This window comes from Dipodomys merriami, unplaced genomic scaffold, assembly GCF_024711535.1.
Source record: "Dipodomys merriami isolate MVZ:Mamm:240054 unplaced genomic scaffold, mDipMer1.0.p SCAF_41, whole genome shotgun sequence".
In the NCBI taxonomy this organism is placed as follows: domain Eukaryota; kingdom Metazoa; phylum Chordata; class Mammalia; order Rodentia; family Heteromyidae; genus Dipodomys; species Dipodomys merriami.
In genome coordinates, this window is record NW_027205715.1 from 10,717,168 (window position 1) to 10,743,740 (window position 26,573).

General features: G+C 46.1%; 2 protein-coding genes across 2 annotated transcripts; one reads left to right on the forward strand and one right to left on the reverse strand.

The window, feature by feature from the left end:
* The first annotated feature begins 34 nt into the window (after nucleotides 1–34).
* On the forward strand, nucleotides 35–21,912 carry LOC138806983 (phagosome assembly factor 1). The gene is made up of 17 exons (XM_069992509.1): nucleotides 35–104; nucleotides 218–338; nucleotides 6,064–6,146; nucleotides 8,977–9,060; nucleotides 12,681–12,724; nucleotides 13,737–13,816; nucleotides 14,081–14,175; nucleotides 15,194–15,291; nucleotides 15,380–15,492; nucleotides 16,171–16,304; nucleotides 16,393–16,476; nucleotides 17,998–18,080; nucleotides 18,617–18,660; nucleotides 19,148–19,191; nucleotides 19,316–19,374; nucleotides 19,781–19,853; nucleotides 20,471–21,912. Exons 2-17 carry the CDS (start codon nucleotides 275–277, stop codon nucleotides 20,555–20,557), a joined length of 1,269 nt encoding a protein of 422 aa, XP_069848610.1. The 5' UTR covers nucleotides 35–104; nucleotides 218–274; the 3' UTR covers nucleotides 20,558–21,912.
* On the reverse strand, nucleotides 21,897–24,544 carry LOC138806984 (UDP-GlcNAc:betaGal beta-1,3-N-acetylglucosaminyltransferase 9-like). The gene is made up of 2 exons (XM_069992510.1): nucleotides 24,480–24,544; nucleotides 21,897–24,288 (listed from the first exon to the last, which is right to left on the reverse strand). The coding sequence occupies exon 2, from the start codon at nucleotides 24,099–24,101 to the stop codon at nucleotides 22,914–22,916; it is 1,188 nt and encodes a 395-aa protein (XP_069848611.1). The 5' UTR covers nucleotides 24,102–24,288; nucleotides 24,480–24,544; the 3' UTR covers nucleotides 21,897–22,913.
* Nucleotides 24,545–26,573: the final 2,029 nt, after the last annotated feature.

Consider the following 26,573-nt stretch of genomic DNA (forward strand, 5'->3'; position numbering starts at 1 on the left):
GCTCCTCGCCACACTTTACGGCCGGACACGCCACTTTTGCAGCAGTTGTTGCCGCCGCCGCCGCCGTCACCACCACTGCCCCCTTGCCGCCGCGACTGCCGCAGGTGAGAAAGGGGTGTGAGGTTGTGCGGGGGCTGCCGCCTCCCCGGGATGGGTGGAGAGCGGGGCCGCCCCGGGCTGGCCACGACGGCCGTCAGCCGCCGGGTTGTCTCCTCAGGTCCCGTCCCGTCTGCGCTGCCGCAGGGAGGCCGCCAGGGCCCCGCGAACCGAGCCGATGCTGGACCTGGAAGTGGTGCCGGAACGCTCCCTGGGGAACGAGCAATGGGAATTCACGCTGGGTGAGTGTGGGGGCCTCCGCCAGGCCCCGGACACCGGTGCGCCCTTCCACCCCTGGCCCCTGCCTCCGAGGCTCGGCTTCTGCGGCTGGCGTCCGGGCTTTCCTCTGTGATGGCTCCTTGCATTAGGTAACAGCTCTGATCTGCCGGTGGCACCGTGGTGGCCCCTGCTCGGACCGCCGTGGGGTCCCTCCGGGGCGGTGGGACTGCCCACTTGGAATGACAGGAGTAGTAGGCATACCCAAGCGGCACACTTACTGGCCCGCCCTACTCTTTTGTAAGAAGAAAATGTCTCTTGTAAACCTCCCTGTGGTCTGAAGGTCAGTACTGTTGTCCCCATTTTACAGTGTTAACAGCTAAGAAGTGGTTTGACTTCCCTAAACCCCTTCTGGGATCTCAGCTCTTCTTTCTTCGCTTTTTTGAAGGGTGGGTACGATCATTCTCCTTTTGGGGGAGGAACACGTAAACTCAGGTGATGGAGATCTGGTCTAAGGAATTCAGTTCCTTTGTGTTAAAGGAACTTCTGAGCGGAAATGGTGGTGAATACCTGTAATCCCAGCATTCTATAGACAGGAGGGTCACTAGTTTGAGTTAGCCTGGGCTTAATTTAATGAGAGACCCTATCGCAACACAACACAAAGGAGAGCAGGTGCCTCATGCTTGTAATCCTAGCTACTCAAGAGGTTGAGATCTGTGGCTTACAACTGGAAAGTCCCAGAGATTTCAATAACCACCAAAAAGCTGGAACTTGGGATGTCTCTCAAGAACTTAAGCCTTGAGTGAAAAAGTTAAGGGACAGGGCACAAGCCCTGAATTCAAGTCTCAGTGCCCCCACTGGAGAAAAAAAAAAAGAGGAATTATCTGTTTTCTTATCTTTTAAAATTTAGTCTTATGTGGAGTTGTGTAATTATAAACCATACCTTATATGTGAGAGTAAAAGGTTGTTTAGTAGGAATTAGGGGAAAGTAACATTTTGTAGAAAATACAGTATGGTCTTTTTTTTCTTTTATTCCTTAGTCTAGTTTTCTCCCACCACCCTCTGAACCCAGGATGTTCTCATACTTTGTAAACTGTGTGTTTACTTTGATATTCAGCACTGAGGAAAGGGAATGGGAACAGGTGTAGCAGCTGCTTGTGTGTAGGATCCTGGACTTTTGTCACTCTAGTATAGGCAACTGAACTGAATCACCTACTTCATTGGATTGTGGCTTGTCCTTGAATTTGGAAGACTTGTGTCTATAGTGAGAATGTTAAAGAAACTCAGCAGTGCAGATTAGTAGTGGTGGCCAGGCTGCTGCTCAGCAGCCAATGTGTTGTAGGAGCTAGTTTTATTGGGAGGTCTTAGTCAACTTTTCTAATACCTTAGACTATGCCTGCAGGGAACTGCTCAGAAACCTGATAAATGCTCCAACTACCTTGGGGAGCACAGAGAATTTGGTTGATATCAGGCTATTACTGTTTGGCTTCAGATTAACTTCTTTCCTCCCTTCCCTTTGACTGTGTCCTATTTTTCTAACAGTGTCTGCTTGCACCTAGAACTCCCAGGGAAGGATTAGAAACACTTTCATAGCCTCAGACTGTGCTTTATGGTGTAACTAGATTACGATTTCTTTCTGATCTGAATGAAGTGATTAGGCTAGCAGTTGATGAGGATTTCTAGAAAACTGAGTGGGAAAGCAAGATTTCCTCCTGCAATTGCTTGAACATTCTAACCCAAAGTCCTGACTCTCCCAGTTAGACAGTTAATAGCAACCAAACATAGATGAATGTTGGGTCTAAAGTTGACATTTGGAGTTTAGAGTTCTATTCCTAGGCTAGAGAACCCGGCAGCACTTACCTCTTGTAATCAGAACATTGTAAGGTAAAAATTATTGCCAACTAAGAAATAGGCTCAGAGAAGAAATGTTAAGGAGCAAACAGGAATATCCTACTTCAAACTGTTACTTTGTTCTGAGGATAAGCCTAACTTTGTGCCCAGGTTTCTCATTGGAGTCTGTGCAAATATAGATGTATCTGGACCTTGCAATCATCTGTCTGGAATCCCAATAGGGAATTACATCTAGCATCTTGACTGCCTTCTGGCCTTTGTATAATGCCAGTGGAGATTAGGGAAAATCCAAAAATACAGGGACAGAATAAGCAGAATCTTTATGAATGTCACTGGTGATTTAACTATGTGGAATAAAGGCAGTGCAAACTTGAAATAATGCCCTTGTGACTTTTGGGGGGGGGGAGTGGGGTGGGGAAGAGCTTTTGTTTAAGGCAAGCGCTTGTAATATAGCCAGGCTGACCTTAAACTTGAAGTCCTCCAGGCTCCAGTACAATAGAGGTTTCATTGTGTAATTTCTATACATGTATACTGTTAGGAAACTGAGTCAGAAAGATATTAGAATAAAGAAAGATCAGAAAGTGAACTCAACAGATCAGAACAACCTTAATGAAAGTTAAAGAGAGATTCCTTGGTGGCCTGAGGAGAGTGGAAAACACAGGGGTTCTGGGGGCAGGGGTGGAAGGACTTAAGTAGGGTTGTGAGTAAGGGGCAAGGAAGGTCGCAGGTAGCTCAAGGGCTCAGAGAGTTTCACAAGTTTAAGGTGCAGTTTTGGCTCCTGGAACCTGTAGTTTGAGCTTGTCCCCAGCCTAGTTTGAGTTTTTTTCTTGTTTTTGTTTTTATTTTGAGGAACTGTGGCCTAAAGCCTGAGGGGTGGGGCAGGGAACTGAGCTTTCACATTTAGATTAATCCAGGCTGGAGAATGGGCTGGAGAATTTCTGAAGATTGGGAAGGGTAGCTAGCCTGTGGGCCAATCCTTGGGAGCAATTTTGAGTTATGAGAACAAAGCAGAATGCCCGTCATACACAACATTGCTCACTTTCTCTACCATTCACTCCTTTATCTGCCACCACCACCCCTCCCCCAGTCCTTTTTTGAAATTAGTGTTTGGTGCGACTTAGTTGAGCAGTTGTGAGTCCTTGAACTCAAACCACAGTAAACCAAAAGAAAAAAGTGCTGCCAAAAGAAGAGTCACTGGAGCAAATAGCTGTGTCTGAGATTGAGATTGTGTTATTCCACAGATTCAGTTTGTTAAAGACAGTGTTTACCTCTATGGGCTTTGCTCATAAGCAATAGATTCTGAATTTTAAAAAGTTTTACTCTCAGGGCTGGGAAGGTGGCTCAGTGGTAGAGTGCTTGGCTTGCATGCATGAGTTCCTGGGTTTGATTCCTCATAAGCAGAAAAATCCAGAAGTGGCGCTATGGCTTAAGTGCTGTAGCACTCGCTGTGAGTTGAAGAGCTGAGGGTCAGCACCCAGGCCCAGAGTTCAGGCCCCACGACCGATTACAAAAAAAAAAAAGGTTTTATTATCTTATTAGCTAAGGCTACTTATAAGGAAGCTTCAAAGAAATAGTGTATTAGAACTAAAGTAAGAGTACTATGGAAAGGGAATAATGAATTTGAGTTGATCCGGGGGGTTAGGGAAAGGTAGGTTATATATACTGGGAATGTATATCCTACTTGGAGTTCTAGTGTGATATATTGGCCAAAAAACAAAAAAACAGCCTGGTGCTGGTGGCTCATGGCTATATAACTAGTTATTCAGAAGGCTGAGACCTGAGGACCTCAGTTCAAAGCCCACCCTTTTTAACTTTTTTTTAACCAAACAGTGGTTTCCTAAGTCAGAATGGGATTAGATTATTTGAATGTAGATGGGCCACAAGGCTTACTCTGAAAGTTTGTTTGGCTTCTATCTGAACTTTCTTGCAGTCCTAGAGTGAAGGCTTTCTTCCCCTTTTCTAGTCACCCACCCCATAATCCTTTGTTCTACTTGTGGGAAAAGTTTTCTGTCAAAATGAGTTGCTTTAAAGGTTCCTGCTTTGGCCTAGTGGCTTGGTTCTTGTTGATTATTCTGCTAGGACAATATCAGCTTGAAAGGAAAAGAGGAAATGCTTTGGGGCAAGGAAGGAATTTTGAACTGTAAGTTTTATCTTAAATGGTTCCTAAATGAAATTAAGACACACCCAAGGTTCTAGAAAATAGCTGTGGGTTAGAGTGTGTTTTGAGTTTACCTTTGTGTAGTCTTAATAATATCTCAAAGTCTTTCAATGGTTACTTTATATAAATACATGTTACCCTTTAGCCAATTTTGAGCAAGTTGTGAGCCTGAGCCCTGCTGATTTGAGCAGAGGGATTGGGCCTACCCCTTTAGGGATTAAAAAAAAAGAAGTAGTCTGCCTGCTCTGTGTGCTTGTTTGCTAGATTTTTGGCTGATGGTGTACCCATCTATAGAAGTAAACTTTGCCTTGTGAAGTTCCTTTTGAGATTGTTTCCTTATTTCTGTGCAACACTCCAATATCCTAAGCCATTTCCAACACATTAAATAAGTATCTGTTGCCACTAGGTAGATGGTCAGCTGGGAGCTGGAGATTCAGAGAGTAGTGAATAACACACCGACTTGCATTCAAGGAACTGAGTCTGTTTTTAGGATGTCTAGGACCTGTTGATGTCTTCTTGTTTAATATACAGTGGGCTCTGAAAACAAACTTGGGTGAGACCCTGGAATGTTTGAAGTGTCATTGGGATTCAGATTACTTAAAATGGAGGCATAGCCAGGTGGCTGGTGGCACACACCTGTAATCTTGGCTACTCTGGAGGCTGAGATGTAAGGGTTAAGATGCCAGCTCAGGCAAGAAAGTTCCAGAAATTCTTATCTCCACTTAACCACCAAAAACCTCAAAGTGAAGCTGTGACTCAAGTGATAGATAACTAGCCTCCTGCACAAAAACTCAGGTACAGAACACACACACACACACACACACACACACGGTATATGTAAATATGTTTAAAACGGTTTATGTGTTCTAAAATCTAAGGGTTTAAGTAATATTTATGAGTTTTTAAATAAGAATCTAGTAAAAATCATTTGTAAAATGAGTTGATTCTGATAGATATGTGACTTTTAACTTACAAATGTACTAACAATAATCAATTGAGAGCTGTTGTAGTAGAAGCCAGAATGAAAGAGAAAGAACTTGCAATAAGTCATAGGAAGAGTGAGGGATAGAACCTTGATCTCCAAAGTCAGAAAGTCAGTGATTTTTCTGATCCTATTCTTCAGTTCATGTTGACTTTGCCTTCTCTGGCCCTTTGCCTGCTTTGGGATTATTGCAGATGACCCCATTTCCAGGAATTGTTTTTCTATGTTCCCTTCCTTGGGATAATCTGAGTAATTCCTTAGTGCTTGTTGCTGTTTAGCTGTATTCTAATTTTGTTCATTGAATTTGTGTGTGTGTGTGTGTGTGTGTGTGTGTGTGTGTGTGTGTGTGTGTGTGTGTGTGTGTGTGTGTGTGTGTGTGTGTGTGTGTGTGTGTGTGTGTGTGTGTGTGTGTGTGTGTGTGTGCGTGCGCGCGCGTGCGTGCGTGTGCGCTCTGCTCCTGGGGCTTGAACTCAGGCCTGGGCACTGTCCCTGAGATTCTTTTGCTTAAGGTTAGTACTCTATCACTTGAGCAACAGCTCTACTTCTGGCTTTTTTTTCCCCTGTAGTTTAGTAGAAATAAGATTTTCAGTGACTTTCCTGCCTAGGCCAAGTTCGAACCATGATTCTTAGATCTCAGCCTCTTGAGTAGCTAGGATTACAGGTCTGAGCACTGGCACCTGACTGTTTATCTGTAGACATTGGTAGATATAAGTAAACAGATAGCCCAAGTAACCACACAGGTGTCTTTGCTTTATTTCAGGAATGCCTCTGGCTCAGGCAGTAGCCATTCTTCAGAAGCACTGCCGCATCATCAAAAATGTCCAAGTTCTCTACAGTGAGCAGGTGAGTGGTGACTGCTTTGTTTACTGAATCGCATCAGTGAGTCACCTCCAGAGGATGACTGGCAGGGATTTCTGTGTTCCAGTGGGAGAATCCTCAGCACTGGTCAGTTGTCAACTTCATCTCTTTGATTCTGGAACTTTGTTTTAATAATCTAATGCTGCCAGCTTTAGAAGAGCAGTAAAAACTCAATATTTTTTAGGTCTGTGCTTAACTGCTCGCTGTCCCTTAAAGATGAGGACTTTTCATTCAGTCAGAGGGCACCTTGGATTGTCTCTGGTTTGCTAGGTGCTTGCCTTCCACTTCCACGTTTAAAACCATCTTTTCTTACTTTGTAAAACAATGAAGATGGAGCTACATCAATTGAGATTATTAATCTTGAAGAGAAAGGAATGTTTATTCAAACAACAGAAAAAATATCTTCATGTCTATTTTGTTTCTAGAATTACAATGATAACTAGATACTATGAAAATTGGATTGAAATATATGAAGGTATTTTTAATCTTATGGTTTCATTTAAAAATTATTCTAGGCTGGGCGCTGGTGACTCACACCTATAATCCTAGCTACTTAGGAGGCTGAGATCTGAGGATCATGGTTCAAAGCCAGCCCTGGCAGGAAAGACCGTGAGACTCTTGTCTCCAATAAACCACCAGAAAACCAGAAGTGGCGCTGTAGCTCAACCGGTAGAGCACTTGCCTTGAGTGAAGAGCTGAGGGACAGCGCCCAAGCCCAGAGTTCAAGCCCCACGACCAACCAAAAAAAAAATCAATCCAAAGGAAACTATTATTTAACAGACATTACAAAAAGAGTTTAATTAGAAAGGATTATTTTAGTTTGGGTAAAGTGGCTGTTGCATGTAATCCAACAGATTGCAAAAGGAGAAATCATATCTATATCTCATATAGATATATTTCTATATATCATCTCTCTGGACACACATACACGTGCTCACGCGTAGAAGGATCAGAGCGCGCACACACACACACACACACACACACACACACACACGCACGCACGCACACTCGCGCGTAGAAGGATCAGAGTCAAGTATGGCCTGACTAAAAAGGTAGACACTAAATTAAAAAATAACATAATTAAGAAAGAATGTCTAATGACATGGATCAATTGACAGAATATTTGATTAGGAAATACAAAGCCCTAATTTCAATCCATAGCTACAATCAAAACAAATAATGAACATACTTTATTCTGGGGGGGGGGGAACATCTTTTCTGCTTTGGTGGTTGGCTTGTTTTCAAAAGTACCACCAGTGCATATCTTGATTGAAAGGAAGCAGATATAGCTCACCCCTTTACTCTCAAAAAGCAATCTCTCCATTGAGCACTGAAGCCTTCACTGCTTCTGTAATACAGACCACTTGCTACCATATAGAACAGCCCTTCTTCTGCTCTGTGTATTGCACAACTCAGAATAATTTTGAGCCTACATTGCTTCAAAGGATGTTCCTTCTGAGAATCAGTTCAGTTCCAATTTTTTTCAAATCCTAAAGTAAATGGTGTGTGTGTGTGTGTGTGTGTGTGCGCGCGTGCGTGTGTGTGTATGCATGCATGTGTGCTCAGGGGCATGCTTGGGGCCTGGGCACTGCCCCTGAACGTTTGTGCTCAAGGCTAGCACTGCCAACTTGAGCCACAGCTCTGTTTCTGGCTTTTGATAGTTTATTGGCGCTAAGAATCTTTACATGCAATCAGACCACTATGAATTTTTAGTCCTAGAAATTGGACTGAAACATTCAAGGAATAGAACATGTTTTCTGTGGGTATGGACATGGTTCCAGCTGACAACATAAGCAGTACCTGCTGAGTTTGGATCCTGGTTCTGTCACATGACATATATTCTTCTTTTTTTGGGGGGGGGGTCCGGTTATGGGGCCTAAACTCTTGGCCTGGGTTCTGTCCCTCAGCTCTTCACCTCGAGGCTAGTGCTCTACCACTTGAGCCACAGCGCCACTTCTGGCTTTTTGCTTTTTGCTTATGTGGTGCTGAGGAATCGAACCCAGGGCCTCATGCATGCAAGGCAAGTGCTCTACCACTGAGCCACCTTCTCAGCCCTACATATGTTCTTTTTTCTTTTTTTTTTGGATCCGGTCGTGGGGCCTGAACTCTGGGCCTGGGCGCTGTCCCTCAGCTCTTCAGCTCAAGGCTAGTGCTCTACCACTTGAGTCACAGGACCACTTCCGGCTTTTTTCTTTTTGTTTATGTGGTGCTGAGGAATCGAACCCAGGGCCTCAGGCATGCAAGGCGAGCGCTCTATCACTGAGCCAACTTCCCAGCCCCAACATATGTTCTTAATAGACTTTTATATAGCTTTGTTTCATTTTATTTTTGTGCTGATCCTAGAGCTTGAACTCGGGGTTTGGGCACTATCCCGGAGCTTTTGTGCTTAAGGCTAGCGTTCTACCAGTTGAGCCACAGCTTTTTGGAAGTTAACTAGAGATAAGAGTCACAATGGAAGTGGTGCTGTGGTTCAAGTGGTAGAGCACTAGCCTTTATAATCACAGATGTGGAACCTCAAGGAACCTCAAAAGAAGGTGACCTATATGCTCATATAACTTTGTCCCTTTCACCCAGGTATTTTGGATGGGAGAGATTCTTTATCCAGTGTTATGAAGCACAAGCTACAGACTAGAAGGAAGAGACACTGCATTCATGCAAAAGTTTTGTGGGGGGCTTCCAAACCTCATTAGTGGGGGGAGAGAGGGACTGCCTGCTCTTCAGTCTTCCTTGTGCATTGCATTTTTATTATAAGGTTTTCAGTTCATGCTGGTAAATAAATCAGTTGTTAAGAATGTGTTTTATTTTTGTTTTGTAGTCTCCTCTAAGCCATGACCTCATCCTTAACCTGACTCAGGACGGGATCAAACTACTGTTTGATGCTTTCAATCAGAGACTTAAGGTAACTATATAAATTATAACCATAGTCTCACATCTGGCTGATCCAGTCTTTCTGGAGCTGATTAATATGTATTGTTGTAAGATGTTTTTACCACATTCTTTTTTTATATATAACACTTGACACATTTATTATTCCTTTTATTATATTTGTAAACAGTACTCCTTCTGCAAATGACATTTTGTGAAAGGAAATGTACTTATTACCTGACATATGTAAAGGTAACCCCGCTGTATATTACTTCAATAATAATGTAAATTAGAAAATACAAAATACACAGGTGGGGGAGAGATGATGAGACAGCAGCTACTGATAAAAATAGGATTTGATTTTGATTTGATTTACTTCATTGTTATGTCAAACAAAGTGACTTGGAAGATAGAAAATAGAAACTGTTCTAGAACAAGAGGGCTTGGGGTTAATACTACCAGATGTGAATTGATACTTTAACCTCATTGTGAAAATGTAAGCAAACAACTTGCTGGTATTTAGGATGTCTTAATTAGCATCAAGTGCCATTTGCTAGCATCTATTTTAATCTAGGATGTTTTTAATGCACTCTGCTGTCAAGTTCCTGGGCCTCACAGGTTAGTCATGTGATACCAGACTCATGCCTCGGAGTCATGAGGTTGAATGTGGGCTCCAGCAGTGGCATACCAGACCCATTTTCCTGGTCAGATTGTGAAAAAAGACTTAGACACTTCCCAGTTCTTGTCATTCCATCACAAGTGATTTGTTAAGGAGAGAAAGCAGTAGTACATGGAAAGGATCCTTTTGGAGAAAATGATCTATATGAGGGATCATTGGCCAGCCTTGAAGAGAATGTCTTAAGCCTTCATCAAACAAGGCTTCTGGCTAAAAGTACTTTGCTGGCTTGAGGCCCTGACCTCAGTGAAATGGCATATCAATCTGGCATGGTATATATTGCCATATCCAAGCATTCTGAAGGAGACCTGACCTGGCTGTTGTCTGAATCACAACTATTCCCCTGTATTCCTTGAACGGCCCTTCCCAGCATTGTTTTTCATATTTTGAAGCTTCATATTGCCCTTCATACTCAACAGATTTGGCTGACATTCAATGAGCATCTAACCTGTGTATGCCAATGAGTCAGGCCATGGGACTTAACTTTGCCAGCAAACAGCTTACACACATTTGGAAAAAAGTGTTCTTTGAAGCACTCTGCTCCCAGCAGAGGGAGCAGTTCTCAATAGGTAAGACGAAATAGCTTCAGAATAGACAAGAGGTTTCCAACTTGGTTCATTGTTAATGATTGTTAAATAAAGTTAGGGACAGTCTCTGGCCAAAAATGAACTACTTTGGAGTACAAATGTCCCAGTTTCTGTGGCAGTGCCAGATGCTCCTACATTAGTATTCTACAGTCCTGTCCTCAGTTGGGCCCAGAGTGGTATGACGGATATACAACCTCCACATTGAAGGCCAGACCTTCCAGCTAGAGCATACAGATGGTTCTCTATTTCTGTTTCTGGTCCGGATTTCTGTTGTCCAGCCTTGACAACCAAGCATGGAGCACCTCATAGTGCTTACTACTTAGCACCATTAATGGTGAAGTGTTCAGTACTTTTTCCATTTTCTCTCTACTCTGAGTTCTTGACATTCCATTAAATCCATTAAGCAAATTTCTCAGGGGTCCTGAAGTTCTTCAAGTTTAACCAGAGCCCTTTCATTAGAGGATCTGTTTGTATTTGTTAACCAAATACTTTCGGACTTGTCATAAGTTAATGTATTACAGCTTGTTTTCTAGCAGGATAAACTTCTCTTTCATCTACTGTTTGTAAATAAAATAAACATCAAAATAAGCTAGTTCTGGAAGTAATTTGCTCTGACTTCTTTTTATAATAATATCAAATGGAAGAAGAGGACTCAGTATCAACATAGCCTCAACAGCTGCATGTATTCATTTCTCTGGAAAGGTGGTGGTGTTCCTGTGATAGATATCCCAGAATGACCTAAGTTGATTACACGGTCAGGTGCTGGTGGCTCATGCCTGTAATCCTAGCTGTTCAAAGCCAGCCTGGGCAGGAAAGTCTGTGAGACTTTTTTCTTTAATGTTGGTCATGGGGATTGAACTCAGGGCCTAGGCACTGACCCCGAACTCCTTTTGCTCAAGGCAGCGCTTTACCGCTTTAAGCCATAGCACCACTTCCAGTTTTCTGGTAGTTAATTGGAAATAAGAGTCTCAAGGTCTCCATGAACAGATGATTCATACCTGTAATCCTAGCTACTTAGGAGGCTGAGATCTGAGGATAGTGGTTTAAAGCCAGCCCAGGCAGGAAAGTCTTATCTCCAATTAATCACCAGAAAACTAGAAATGGCACTATGGCTCAAAGTGGTAGGGTGCTGGCCTTGAGCAGAAGAGTACAGGCACAGAAACTAAGCCCCAAGTACAAGCCCCACTACTGACCAAAAAAAAAAAAAAAAACCCCCAGTGGATTAGATATAGGGGTCTTGAGTCTTCACCAGAGCATCCATGCACATCGTTTGAGCATCCCTTGGAAGAAGGAAGGTTACTTACAGTTTTTCCCTCCATTTTTATTTTGAAATCCCTTTATTTCATAATGGGGGTTTTACTATCTTACCCAGGCTAGTCTTGAAACTATGAGCTCACGTGATTCTCATACATCAACCTTCCAAGTAGCTAGGAGTGTAAGTATGCTTCCCCCCACTCCCTTGCCCCTTTCCAAAATGAGAGCAGAGGAAAATCTACAGTGCTTCTGGAGGGGTTTTTTTTTTTAACTTAATGTACATTAGTTGCACAAAAGTGGTTATTAACTTGTGACATTTCCCTACATAAATACAACATGTCTTGATCTACTTTACCCCTTTTCTTACTCTCCCTTATCCTGCTCTCAGCAGATTTCATGGTTCTATTTTCTGATGATACGCAAATAAACTATATCCACCATATCATCCTTTTTCAGATTTTGTAGCTCTTTCTGCTCCTGATGCCTACTCTTCCATCCAAGCTTGTTTTACTTTCTCGTCTTTTTTGGGGGGATGGGGAGTGAGGGGGCACAGGTCAGTCATGGGGCTTGAGCTCTGGGCCTTGGCGCTGTCCCTGAGCTCTTCAGCTCAAGGAGAGTGCTCTACCACTTGAGCCACAGTGCCACCTCCTGTTTTCTGGTGGTTAATTGGAGATAAGAGTCTCACAGACTTTACTGCCTGGGTTGGCTTAAACTGAGATCCTCAGATTTCAACCTCCTAAGTAGCTAGGATTACAGGCATGAGCCACCAGCACCTGGCCCTGTTTTTTGTTTTTTGTTTTAAATGCATATTAAATTGCACCAAGTGGTTTCATGCTTGCATAACATGTGACTGTGACTATGTAGTTGAGGCTGGCCTTGAACTCATGATCTTTCTGCTTCTGCCTCCCAAGTACTGGGATTACAGCCATAACCTACCATTCCTGGCTTGATTTTTTTTTTTTTTTTAGTTTTTCTTTTGTTTGTGTTTGTGGAGTGCTGATAATAGAAGCACAAATGCGGGCTAAGCACATACTCTGCAGCTGAGCTGTGCCCTCAGCCCTGTAAATGTGTTTTTATTTTTAGTCCTGTCATTGTATCAAATTGAGAAAATTAACAACTTTTAAACATTTCTTTTAGGTGATTGAAGTATATGACCTAACTAAAGTAAAGTTAAAATATTGGTAAGTTCCCCCTTCCCCAATTATTGTACAGATAGGCTTAATCTACTACCTTCATTAAATTGTTAAAGAATTATAATATCAGCAACCCAGGGATTACAACCTCCTAATTTGCTGTTTCCTGGGGAAGTAAAGCTCACTAAGAATATTCTGTGTAAGCTTGGCATGATGATGTACACCTGGACCTATAATCCCAGCACTTGGAAGGCTGAAACACATAGGAGGATCACAAGGTTAAAGCCAGCCTGGCATGGTTCCTGTGTGTGTTATTAATATGACAGTTTCCTGAGTCATAACTGCTCACTTCTTTTCAAGTTTTTATGAACAGCAGAACAGCCAGATAGTTCTGACTTGAAAGCCAGTGCTAAAGAGAATGCCCAGAAGACTACCTATTAGCACTAAAATCTTTTTAGAATGAAAATGGACTTGTATAATCCATGGGGACTTGAGCCCACAGCAAGGTGTTATACTAGCATATAGAATATTTCTTTGGCAACATTTATTGCTTTACAATAAATGGTGGGTGATAGCCCTAGTTCTAGTTATCTTTTTGTGTGTGTGTGTTGGCCCTGGACCTTGAACTCAGGGCCTGGGCACTATCCCTGGGCTTCATTTTACTCAGGGCTAGTGTTCTACCACTTGAGCCATAGCTCTATTTCTGGCTCTTTTGATGGTCTTAACTGTGATCCTCAGATCTCAGCTTCCTGAATAGCTAAGATTATAAGCATGAATCACCAGTGCCCAGTTGTAGTTATCTTTTAGTTGGCTAGATTTTACCTCAGGATCTGGCTTTTCTTCCTCTCTTACTAAAAGTCAGTAATTGTCTTAAGAAACCCTAGAGAACTGGCTCTCTATATCAGCTTCACAAGAATTTACCTTCATACTTCATTAATTTTCTCACACCTCAAAGTTCTTTAATGCTGGGTGTGGTGACACAGCCATGTGATGCCATCACTCAGAAGGCTAAGGCAAGAGAATTCCAAGTTTATAAATTAAAAACATCTTTGTCTTTCAGTGGAGTGCATTTTAACTCTCAGGCCATAGCTCCCACCATTGAGCAAATTGACCAGTCTTTTGGAGCAACCCATCCTGGAGGTGAGTCAAATTCATCTTACTCCCCTGGTCATCAGTGGCAACCCATGGTGATAAACCTGGCAGGCGGAGCCATCCTGCCAAGCCTGAGAACTGTGGGGTTGGTACGTGGGTGTGAAGGAAAGCTCCTCCCCTTTGTTTTCATCCTAGTAAGCCAGTTCAAAAACAAGGCAGGAGGGAGGTACTGCCAGTCATAACTCCCTGCCAAGCTAGTTTATGTTAGTGATTTCACATGCCAGTCAACCATGTCATTTTCTTCTCCCACAGTGTACAACTCTGCTGAGCAGCTCTTCCATCTCAACTTCAGAGGACTGTCTTTCTCATTTCAGTTAGACTCATGGACTGAAGCTCCCAAGTATGAGGTTAGCCCTCTGTCCCCTAGTGATAGTTACACAGTGCCCATAGGGTATGAGACAGTAGCTAGTGCGTTGGTGGGATAGGTACTGACAGGCATCCCTGTCTTTAAAATCTTTAAGGACTAAGTGGTAGGGTTAACAGAATGGGGTCCAGGCCAATATTCCTAGGAAAATGGCACTTCACACTGCTCTGGCACTGAGACTGACTTTTCAGATACAAATCTGGCCATGTCTCACTGTAAAGCACCTAAACATTTTTGTTTTCTCAGTGAGCAAGAGTTTGGAGAGACTTATTTTCTCTATATTCAGTTACTTGGCTTTTTTGGTTTTGGTGATGGTAATGTTTTTTGGGGGAGGGTTGTTTGTTTTTGATTTTGTTTTTAATGGTACTAAGGATTGAACTCAGAGCCTTGTACCTACTAATCAGATACTTTACCCCTTGAGCCACTCTTTTAGCCCCTTTTTATATTGGTTATTTTTGAGGTAGGGTCTCGATTTTTATGCCCAGGCTGCCCTGGGCTGCAGTCTTCCTACTTTGGTTTTCCTGTGTTGCTGGCTATGACAGGCACACGCCACTGTGCCCAGCCATTGTGATTCACCCTGAAGTTAGGATAACAAGTATATACTAACTACCATGCCCAGCTGTTAGTTGAGATGGAGTCGCGAAATTTCTTTTTTGCCTGGACTGGCTTTGAACTGTGATTCCTCCCAATCTCTGCCTCCCAAGTTCCTGTTGTTTTAAAGATGAACTTGGAATCCAAGTGTGGCAGTACACACCAATAATCCCAGCTCTCAGGAGGCTGAGTCAGGAGAATCAAGAATTTGAGGACAGCCTGGGCTACATAGCAAGACCCTGTCTCAAAAACAAAAACAAAACAGATGAACTTGCTTCTCCAGGGTGAGTTGATTGATCCAAAACCAGATTTGGCCATGTGCTTTAAAGACCATGAGTGCCAGGGAGGACCTGTGCCAGAGTCACATGACCTGCAGTACTCTTAGTAAAACTTTTGTCCTGTATTTTCAGCCCAACTTTGCCCATGGTCTAGCTTCTCTCCAGATACCCCATGGAGCAACTGTAAAAAGAATGTACATCTACAGTGGAAATAGCCTACAGGATACCAAGTAAGTAGTCTTAATGGCTATCATCCTGCTGAGGGCACGAGCTCCCTGAGGAAGAAGACCAAGCATCTGATTCTGTGCCTGTTCCCAGGGCTCCTGTGATGCCCCTGAGCTGTTTCCTGGGCAATGTGTATGCTGACAGTGTAGATGTTCTTCGAGATGGAACAGGACCATCAGGTTTACGACTTCGCCTACTTGCTGCAGGTCTGTTACATTCAGGGAGAAACATTCTAAAATCCTGTGTGCTTAGTGATGATCTTAGTCCATTCAGGCTGTAATAATAGAACTACATAAACTGGGTGCCTTATAAGTGACAGAAATATATTTCTCACAACTCTGAAGGCTAGAAACTCGAAAGATCAAGGCACTAGCAGCTTCAGTTTCCAGTGCAGGCCCACTTCATGGGTCTTAGACATGTTTCATTGTGGGGCTCACTAGCTCTTTGGCATCACTTTTTTTCTATAAGCATGCAGTAATTGTATAAAGGCATCTTAATTGTGCTATTTCTATACGTGCATGCAATGTATCCTGATCAAACTGACCCCTCTATCAGTCTCTCCTTTACCCTTCTTAAAAATTTCAACAGGTTTCATTGTTCTGTTTTCATAAACTAACTACTTTGACATATTCATCCTCATTCACCCTGTAATTCTCCAGAGTTCCTTATGACTTGGGAAGATTAAATGCTCCTCAATACATAATGGTCTTTTATTATAGAGTCTCAAACTTGTTGACCTGCTATTTCCATTTGTATGTAATCTTGCATACAAACTGAAGGAAGTTTGGTGTGATAATGTAGTCAGTGGCTTCTTTGAAGGACCTTGAGCTTTAATGTCTCCATTCCTGACCTGAACCTGATAAACCCTTCCTTGTTCTCTGCAGGTTGTGGACCTAGCCTTTTAGCAGATGCGAAGATGCGGGTATTTGAACGCTCAGTGTATTTTGGTGATTCCTGTCAAGATGTTCTAAGCATGCTTGGCTCTCCACACAAGGTCTTCTATAAATCAGAAGACAAGGTAGAGAAAATACGTTTGTAGAATGAATAGGCAGTCTCTTTTTTTAAATGAATAGTAACTTCATTGTTATTTTTTTTTCCCCAAACAGATGAAAATTCATTCTCCCTCCCCTCATAAACAAGTCCCATCCAAGTGCAATGACTACTTTTTTAACTACTTCACTCTTGGAGTGGTAAGTTGTGGTACCTCAGGGAAAGTATTTCCTTTCTGTTGGCAAGAGCAGTGCACTATTGCATAGCTGTGTGTATACGTGTAGCTATAACCACACCTGGACATAGGGGACTTCATCTTTTTTTTTTCTTTTTCTTTTTCTTTTTTTTTTGTCCATTGTGGGGCCTGAACTCTGGGCCTCTTCAGCTCAAGGCTAGCACTACCACTTGAGCCACAGCACCACTTCTGGCTTTTTTCTTTTTGCTTATGTGGTGCTGAGGAATCGAACCCAGGGCCTCAGGCATGCAAGGCAAGCGCTCTACCACTGAGCCACCTTCCCAGCCCCATAAGGAGACTTCATTAGCCCTTGTAGCTTAATGTTTTATAGACCATTTCCCCAGAAATATTAAGAAACACCAGGTTTCCTGGTTTGTCTTCTTTTCTGAGAGAAACATGCCAGATAGATGGAGGCTGAGCTCTCTTTATACAGTGCATTAGGTTCCTCTTCTGGAGTCAAAACAGGGAGGGAAAGAACTTAGACTGTGGGAGTATGCTTTCGTAATTTTAGATTACCACCCCCGAGGTAACACCTTAAAGACAAAGCACTGGATGGAGCTGGTAGTAGATTGCATATATGAGAAATAGTTGGGTGAACTGTGTCGGGAGGAAACATCTCAGCTGGCCTGGCCTAGACTTTGGGTCTTCTGAATTACCTTTAAGGCTTTCGTGGTCTGAGGTACTGAAGTAGCAGAGATTGAAATTCAAAGAGGGAGACAGGAGAGACTGGATCTGCCTGTGTGGGAAAGACCATTACTGAGCCAGGGGTCATGGGGGAACCACTGTGGATCATAAACTGTTGCAGGTAGGATGGTGGTAAGAGGGAGCGCTGCTACTGCTGCTGCTAAAACCCTGGTTCCAGTAACAGTGATGATGGAGGCAGCAAGGAAGATGGCAAGAATGGACAGCTTTAGTAGACACTTGTTGGTTACTGCTAGAGGGTAGAGACACAGGCAACCCTGGGTTCCCAGACCTGAACCTGACAGAACCTTGGAAAGGTGAATGAGAGCAGGTGGCATCAAATCTAGGTTTGGGTCCTGGCTCACTTTATAGTCAGGTGGATTTTCAGAGCTAGGGGATTGCTGAATTCTGAAGGGTGTAATGGGAGCCAGGATGGTCTGTCTGATTGGTTGTGGCATTCAGAATACTCAGGTGACTCGAGCTGTTCAAGAGTCAAGGCCCCCTGGTTCTTGGTAGCATTTGAGTTAAAATCTGCACTCCATTAGATTTTTTAAATTTTAGGTGCTGTTATAGGAAAGATCTCCTTTACACGTTTTAGTTCACAAGCAACCATAAGTTGAGCCTTCTTGCCAGCTCTCCCCTGTCCACAGAAAATGCTATCGCCCTTGACTGTTGTTTAACAGAAGATTGATAGCCACATACATCACCATTGGTGGAGCCTCTAGGTTGGCCATGCCCTTCAAAAGGCCCCTGCCCTGCCTCAGCCTTATTGACTTTTCCTGGTGTCACCCTGCTTTCTGTCTAGGACATCCTCTTTGACGCGAATACACACAAAGTAAAGAAGTTTGTCCTGCATACCAATTACCCCGGGCATTATAATTTTAACATGTGAGTACAACCATTTCTACACTCTGAGAAGTGAGCATTGGGCTAAAAGCCCCCCAGGAAAAAGAAGTTGGGGCTTTGGGTGCTCGCTAGTTCATCTCTGCCTAAGAGGGCTTTGTTTTGTGTGGTTATTTTTGTTTAGCAGTGTTGGAGATGGTCAAGTGCTCTGAGGCACTGAGGTGACCTCACAGCTTCTCCTTGAATTCTCAATTGTCTCATGGGTACTGAATGTGTGAATGCCTTCTATGCTCTTGCTACTATGGCCAATGCGTTCTATGTCTCTGTTTGTAAAAGGAGTAGAGAGAGAGATCAATATCTTGAAGGGGATAAATTCTGTAGTCCTCAGAGTCTTACCCTTTTGGGTCACTTCATTGCCTAAATTGGGTCTTCCTTGATGAGTTCTGAGGCCAGAGCCTCAAGCCTGGGCTTTGGGCGGATATGTTAGGTTCTGTTTTTTTTCTGGGGTACAGAGCAGGGATGTAGATCAGGCTTCCCAGGAACCCAGTCTTTACTCTCTCTCTCATCTGCCTTCTCTCTAGCTATCACCGCTGTGAGTTCAAGATCCCACTAGCCATAAAGAAAGGTGAGTAGGCTATTCCGTTAGGTTAAGGAAGAAAATTTAGACTCGCTTGTCCTCTTGAGAAGGGGGAGGAAACCAGGCAGAGAGGGTGGTGGTTAGTTGGTATAGCCTTTGCCCATAACCTCAGCTCTCTGGGATGGGGCCCCTTGTTTTAAGGGCTTCTTCGTTGGTGGTCTGGTGTCCTGGAGACCCTCGTGGCCTTAACCTTTGGCTAGGATTGTTGACTACTGGAAGGGAAAGTTTCCTATCTATAGATGATCACCCAGTGCCCTCAACCTGTGCTTGGTACCCACTGCTGGTTGGTGTAGCTCAGGCTTAAATTGGTCTCCCTTTGCCCTTTCATCCTCTTCAGTTTGGGAGCTCCAAACAGCCTGTTTTGTGTGTCTGCTCCACCCTAACATAGAAGCTGGCTGGGTGTGGATTCTGCCTGTGGCTGGGACCACAGGTGGGCTAAGCCAGCTACCAGCATGGTCCCTGTGTTCTTTTTCAGAAAATGAAGATGGTCAGACAGAAACATGCACCACCTACAGTAAGGTGAGAGTTCCTGTTTTCCACCTGAAAATGAGATGGGGCATGAGCCTGACAGCAGTCTGGGGCTGGCCACTGGTCACAGTATGACCCTACTAACCTTGCTGCCCTTTCTTTATCTCTTGTACAGTGGGACAATATTCAGGAGCTCCTGGGCCACCCTGTGGAGAAGCCTGTTGTTCTACACAGGTGAGTGGGAGGTTGCCATCTCTGACCACCCCGTCCTGCTTCTGAAAACCCAGAAGCCTGCCAGTGGGTATTGCTACCTGACCCAGCATATTAAGGCTCAGACAGCCTAGAACAAGTGCCTCTTGTTATAGCTCCCTTCTATCTGCCCTGGGGCTAGGTGTGGGAGCCCTCTTAATCTCTAGTTAGTTAGAACAGGAAGCTGATCTTGACTGTTGAGTCAGGGATTCTTAAGGATTCTAAGTTGACTGAGGCCATGCCAACTCTTAAGGTCTTGAGGACCTTAAGAACCAGGCATGCACTCTGCCATGAGAGACCACTAATCAGTGGCCCACATCCCAAAAGGGACTGGATATTCTTCTGGCCTTGCCTCTGTTTGCTCCTCTAACTCTGATTTCTCTGGCCTCAGGTCCTCTTCTCCAAACAACACCAACCCATTTGGCTCCACATTCTGCTTTGGTCTTCAGCGGATGATCTTTGAGGTAAGTTTAGTTGAGTTAGAGATTGGTCGTCATGGCAGGAACAGGCAAATGATGAAGGGAAATTGAGGAGGGCCTGTCATTCTAGGCAGTAATCCTTCCTCAGAAGTGATATTGGGAAAATGAAGGGTTATAGAGGCTGAAGCTTATATCCAGAAAGATGAAAAGTAACAGAGATCCTATGTATTTCTATCTTAAAACAGGCATAGCCGGAAAGGGGACCCAGGGTAATGGGGCTAAAGGTAGCATATTGGGGAGGCCCTTGAGTGTTGTGAATGGACTGTGGGGGAGTGGCTTTGATGGGCCTAATGACTTGGGAGATGAATGAGTAGCGCCCATTTTCTGCCTAGATGCCACACCTTTAGCAGCCTCTTAGCAGTTGCAGAAGGGCTGGATAAATGGGTGTGGTAACTGCACTTCCGATGAGGAACAGACAGGTCCTCTGGTAGAAGTGGTACCTGCAGCATGAACTCTGGGGAAGGTTGAAGGGTCAGAAAGCTCAGGCCTTGGATTCAGGTGAATTATATGTGTGATCTCAATACAGGGCCCTCAAGCCCTGTACACAGATCTTGCATCCCTTCTATCCCTCCCCTTAACCTATTGTTGTCTTCTCTCACCAGGTCATGCAGAACAACCACATTGCCTCAGTGACTCTGTATGGTCCCCCTAGGCCCGGTGCCCACCTGAGAACAGCAGAGCTCCCCTAGAGATATTTCCCATGCCCCTTTGCCTGTGGAACTGTGCATTGCATTTAGCTCAGTGGGTCTCTGTGCCACCCTGTGGCTTTTCTGGACAGGTTGCCAGTGTTGAAGGGTTGTAGGATGTTCCCGAGGTGGGTCTCAGGCTGAATGCTCTTCCGTGGGACAGTCGGCCCAGACATTCTTCTGTCCATTCTAAGCCTGCTGCTGCTGGCAAGAAACACAGACTGCAAAGAGAAGCACAAACTTTGATCCTTGGTATCTGGACATGGGGGTTCTCGATATACTGGAGCAGGATACATCAACCCTTGGCTGAGGACACAAGTGCCCTGGATGACGACAAGGCCCTGCCTTGGGGCGTACATTGCCACGTGACCCTTAAGGCAAGCAGGTTGTGTGTCCATAGTACTTGGTTGCCATGTTTGCACTACATCCACTTCAGTGACTTGATAAGCTGGTTGTGGCCAAGATGGCCTGCGCAACTGTCCCTGTTCCTTTCGTGCACGTGCTCCCTGCCAGGCCAGGAAGCACCCCATCTAAATAGGAAACAGCTTTCTACCATCCAGGTATGTGGCAGGCCTGGTCCACTGCTCTTGGAGTCAGCTTTTAAGGTTACCTGTGCCTCTGCTTGGCCCACCCTGGCCGGCAGGACTGCATGTTTCCATCCTGTTTGCCTCTTTATTTTAATGCCAAAGTTTTAGCCAAAGACATCTTCCTCCTTTTGTCATGTTCAGCATTCTATTCTGCACTGTGGGCCAGTCCCTTGCCCCAACCCTGGGTACTGTCCCTCGGCCAGGCCACTCGGAGCTCAAGGCCTCTCGGAGCTCAAGGAAGGCTGGGCTACTTGATTCCTTCATGGATATTGCTAAAGGAAAATAGCATATATGTGCTTTAAAAATATTAATCCTTTTGAAAAGAATTGAGAAGAGAAATGTATAATTTTATCCCATTTTTAATATTTTGGTCTAGCAACTTGTGATACATAGATGAAAATTTTTGTGAGTTTTTCAAATGTGTATACAGACTTTTGTAAATATGACTTTTGTAATTAACTCATGTACAGCCTCATCCTGTATAGTTCATGAATGTGCAGGGGACCTGCCCCACATGCCAGTATGGTTCCTGGACCTACACCCAGGCCTCTGTGGCACTCCCATGACTTTGTGACTGACTAGTGTCTTCCCATTGGACTGTGGTCTGGCCAGAGACCCTGCATATCCCACTGCCGGGGTAGCCAGGTCTGTGCCCATCTTCTTGGAATGGGGAAACTTCCTTGTTCCCTGCCTACATCCCTTCTCCAATAAAGTACCTATGCCCTCAGCAATGGCCCACTGTGTGCTGCTGCTGAGATGTTTGTACTAAAATCAGTGTGGAAGTACTGGTCTTTTGAAGGAGGGGTGGTTGAGGAACATGAATTTATAGTGGAGGAATCTTAGAAGGGCTCCTCAGTTCCTCTAAAGTGACTGGGACAGCTGTCAGGACATTGGCATCATTGTCTGGGTTTAGGAGCTGGGAAGACTTTAGGTAAGACAATGATAGTTCTCCCTATACTTGGCTCCATCCCTGGTGTTTCAGGCAGATTTGGGCCCAGGAGGGGTTGACTCTAGAAAAGTAAAGTTCAGCTGGGCTCTGATAGCAAACGCCTGTAATTCTAGCTACTCGGGAGACTGAGATCTGAGGATCATGGTTCAAAACCAGCCTGGACAAGAAAGTCAGTGAGACTTATCTCCAACTAACCACTAGAAAACTAGAAGTGGAGCTGTGATTCAAATGGTAGAGCGCTAGCCTTGAACTGAAATGCTCAGGGACAGTGCCCAGGCCCAAAGTTCAAGCCCCACGACCAGAAAAAAGAAAGAAAAGTAAAGCTCAGAGGGGAGAAATATAAAGTGGACACAAGGATGGCCACGGTCCAATTTGGATGAGCAGGTGGGGAGCAAAATGTCTACTTTTGGCTGGTTGAGCAGACTGCCTGCCACAACAGTCCATGAAGCCCCAGGTCTGGTCTTGAGATTTTTGTGTTTATACTGACCCAAGGGTTCTAACCACACCTACACACCACTGTGGATGATATTTGCTACTAGGAGGCCTAACGTACTTCTTTAGGGCCTGTGAGGCAAAACATGGTTATCCACCACCTGGGCCCTATCTCAGTGGGTCGCTCTTGCACTGGTTCCAGATCTGCTGTTGGTAGTGTGAGCCCGCAGGAGCCAAGCTCCATCTCCATTCTCTGGGATCCTTCTGAAGCAGACACGATGGCTGGGGGAAAGCCACACACACACCCCCATAATCGGTACAGTATTGGAAGCCTCTTTAAGCTGCCCTCTGGCTCCATCTTCAGGCAGAGTGAGGAGAACACACGTTGAGACTAAGAGCTCCATTGAAAGGGGACAGCAGCCACCGGCTGTGGATGCGCACAGACCGGCCCGTGTGGTCCGTGCAGCAGGTGCCACATAAGCCAAATATCAGAGGCGGAGAGCCCGTGCACTAGCACCAGTTCGCGGTAGAAGCAGGGGTCAAAGGTGCGCAGATGAGGCGCGGCTGAAGGCTGGGAAATGCCAAAGGTACGGAAAGCGGAGTGAGGCTCAGGTGTGAGCCGCAGGCGCTGCAGACACATGCCTAGAAAGACATCATCGATGGGAAAGAGCTCAACCTGCGCGCAGGCAGCGGCCAGGCGGCGCAGCGTGGCCCTGGAAAGCACGAAGCCCCCTCCGCCCGCGTAGGCCGGATAGGCAGGCAGGCCGTACACAGCCTCGGGGATGTAGTACTTGCTCGCCCTCGCACGGATTGGCCGCGCCTGCACAATCACGTCGCCCGCAAGCAAGTCCTGGGTGGGATCCCGAGGCGCCAGGAACTCCAGCAGGTTCCCCAAGTGCACAAACACATCAGCGTCGCCCTTAAAAATGAAGCGCGCCTCAGGGCAGAAGGCTGAGGCCCAGTTCAGAAAGTGGATCTCCTTGAGCGTCAGGTTGAAAAAGGTGTCGTCAAAAGCCCAGAGCAAGATGTCACCATATACCAGACTCTCGGCCCTCAGCAGCGCACGCCAGTGAGTCGGCGTGCTCGGCCCTTCGGAGTCCCCGGGGTCGGTGCCTGCGGCCCGGGGCACACCCAGCAAGAACACGCGGCGCACGAGCGCCCCCTGCACGCGGCCCTCGGCACCCCACGTCTGGCGCACGGCCTGGCGCCGCTCGAAGTCTGCAGCCACCGACTTGACGGCGATGAGCAGATCCGGCTGGGGGCCGCGGCACTTGTGCGGCTGGTTGATGAGCAGCGCGAAGCGCCGCTGGTCCTTGGCGCGCAGGTAGCGGCCGAAGTCAAAAGGGCCCGGGGGCGTGGGTGGCACTGGCGTGTCCCCTTCGTAGGCCGGCGGGGCTACGTCGGGAGCCTGGAACTCGCGAGGCCCGGGGGTGGGCCTCTGGGTCGCCAGTCCTGGCGCTGGCGACAAGCTGGTCGTCGGGGCTGCCCCGTCACGCTGCGTGTAGAGTAGGAGGCCCAGGCTGGCACCGAGGAGCAGCGTCATGGACGCGTCCCGGCGGAGGCGCAGCCTCTTCCTCATGGCCGCTTAGCCAGCGCCCGCCCTCCCTTGCAGGGGTCACTTCGGGGTCCCCAGGCGGTGGTCGCAGGCCGGGGCTCCCAGTCCCGCCCTCCCCGAGAGGTGGAGACCGGAGGCCACGCCCCGGCCGCCAGCTAGCGGCGATCCATCCCCTGTGGTCAGCCTCTGCACCAGGGTCCCGAGGCACAACCTGAAGGAATAAGAGGGCGCCCGCTGCAAGCCGACTCGACGCAGCCCCCTCGGCTGGGGCCCAGGGCGGTGGCCCGCCCGCGGCGCTGAGACCGGAGCTTCGGCTCTACCCCCAGCCCCGCGCCGAAGCCCAATCCCGCTCTACTTTTCCTTCCCAGTCCCGGCTTCTGTTCCAGGGATCCCAACACTCACACTCAATCCCAGAGCGATGTAGCACCCGGATATCGGAACTTCGGGCTCGGTGCAGGGTCCCAAGGGCGGCCACGGCCGGGGCCTGGGCCAAATGCAGAGTTGGCAAGAAGGGGGGGGGGGAGTGGTGCCACGTGACCCTCCAGCTGTGGGCGCCAGGACATCTGGAGCTGAGCTCCGCCCAGGCGCTAGGAGTGCCTGGAACACCTCCATCTCCAAGTGGAGACTAATTCCCGAGAGCATTGCTCACAGGCCCTTTCTCCTGGGAAAGCCTGCTCTTGGCGCTAGCGGAAGCTCTTCCAGTCTGCCTTCCTATGGCTTGGGAAGTGTCTGGTTACTCCTACCCCTTCTGTGGAGCAGATGGGACTGGGTTTTTAGGAGCCTCGAGCCCACCAGTGGGTTCCAAATCCCCAGGCTGAGCAGCTTGGTGTCCATCTGGCCATTACTGCGGCCTACCCTTTCTTCTTCAGAGTCTTTTCTCAGCAACCCTGGTCCCACCAGGCAGGGGCTGCCCCTGGACACATGACTTCCTCCTTTACTCCAGGCTCAGCCAAGTCTGCCATCCAGTAAGAACAAACACATAAACAAGATAGCTTGTCCAGACCTGCCAGCCACTCTCATAGCCAGATGGGGGCACCACTCCCCTAAGAGTTAACTGACTTGTCCAGGATCACACAAGTAGAAAGTACTGCCCCTAGGTCTTCTGTAACTCAGGAATCTTCTAGGATAGACGACATAGGACCAAATCTGTGTTCATTCTTCAGGAAAGCACCTAAGTCTTTTCTTCCCAGGACTAGTCTTAGTTTTGAATCCCCTGGTCTTCAGTATAGACTTCTCAGGAAGGAAAGATCACCATGCCTAAAGTCACTGAAGGCTGGCTAAGGAAGCCCCTAAAAAAGCCAGTGAGCAAAAGCTTGACCTGCGTAGGGAGCAGGTGGTTCACATCTGTAATCCTAGTTACCCCAGAAGCCAAGATCCAGAAAATTGCAGCTAGAAGACTGGTCCAGATTAAAAAAGAAAAGAAAAAAAAATTGAGGCTGGTGGCTCATGCCTGTAATCCTAGCTATTCAGAAGGCTGAGATGTGAGGATAGCGGTTCAAAGCCAGCCCAGGCAGGAAAGTCTGTAAGCCTCTTATCTCCAGTTAACCACCAGAAAATCAAAAATGGCGCTGTGGCTCAAGCTCAAGTGGTAGAGCGTGAAGAGCTCAAGGACAGTGCCCAGGCCCAGAACCACAACCAGAAAAAAAAAAAAAAAAGTTGGGTGACCCCATTTCAACAGAAAAAAAGCTGGGTATAATACACAGGAAAATGTGCCTGCACAACTTTCTGAGGAGGGAGTTTGGGGCCCCTGGATGTATTGTTCTAAGTTCAGGAAAAGGGTCAGAACTAAAGATTGGTGAATGAACAGGTGGGAATAGGTAGGGTGAACCAAGAAATGGTATAATCCAAGGACAAACCAGCCACTATTGTAATACAGGGTAGCCAGACAGTCCAGATTGGGGATCATTCATTGCATTAAGAAGGTTCAGCCCAGCTGGGCACCAGTGGCTCACGCCTGTAATCCTAGCTATTCAGGAGGCTGAGATCTAAGGACCAAGGTTCAAAGCCAGCCCCAGGCAGGAAAAATCCATGAGACTTTTATCTCCAATTAGCCACCAGAAAACTGGTAGTGGTGCTGTGGCTCAAGTGGTAGAGCACTGGCCTTGAGTTGAAGAGCTCAGCGTGCAGGCCCAGAGTTCAAGCCCCATAACCAACCAAAAACTAAAAGAAGGTTCAGCCCAGTGGGAAGTGAGGTGATGGGAAAACCGGAGTAAAGGGCCTCCAGATTGTGGATAGGGAGGAGTGAAGCTCACAATGGAGGGTTTACTCTTCAGGGAGGAAGCAGGAAGGAATTACAGGAGAGGTATAGCCCCTGGAAAAAGGATGACAGCACCACTGGCTCCAGGTGCCTGTTTTCAAGACGCTTAATCTAAGGCAACAGTGGGAGGTCCTGAATTCAAACCCCAATACACGCAGAAATAATCAAATCCAAAGTCTGAGAACCCATTTTACTGTGAAATTTCCCTAGCAATGTATTTGGAATCATTTTTTTTCTAA

Bases quoted from the DNA above. Each gene is read 5' to 3' on its own strand.
- LOC138806983 (XM_069992509.1), top strand. From the start codon at position 275: ATGCTGGACCTGGAAGTGGTGCCGGAACGCTCCCTGGGGAACGAGCAA. The intron at 339-6,063 runs GTGAGTGTGGGG...GCTTTATTTCAG, and splicing joins GCAATGGGAATTCACGCTGG to GAATGCCTCTGGCTCAGGCA. The intron at 15,292-15,379 runs GTAAGTAGTCTT...GCCTGTTCCCAG, and splicing joins AATAGCCTACAGGATACCAA to GGCTCCTGTGATGCCCCTGA.
- LOC138806984 (XM_069992510.1), bottom strand. From the start codon at position 24,101: ATGAGGAAGAGGCTGCGCCTCCGCCGGGACGCGTCCATGACGCTGCTC.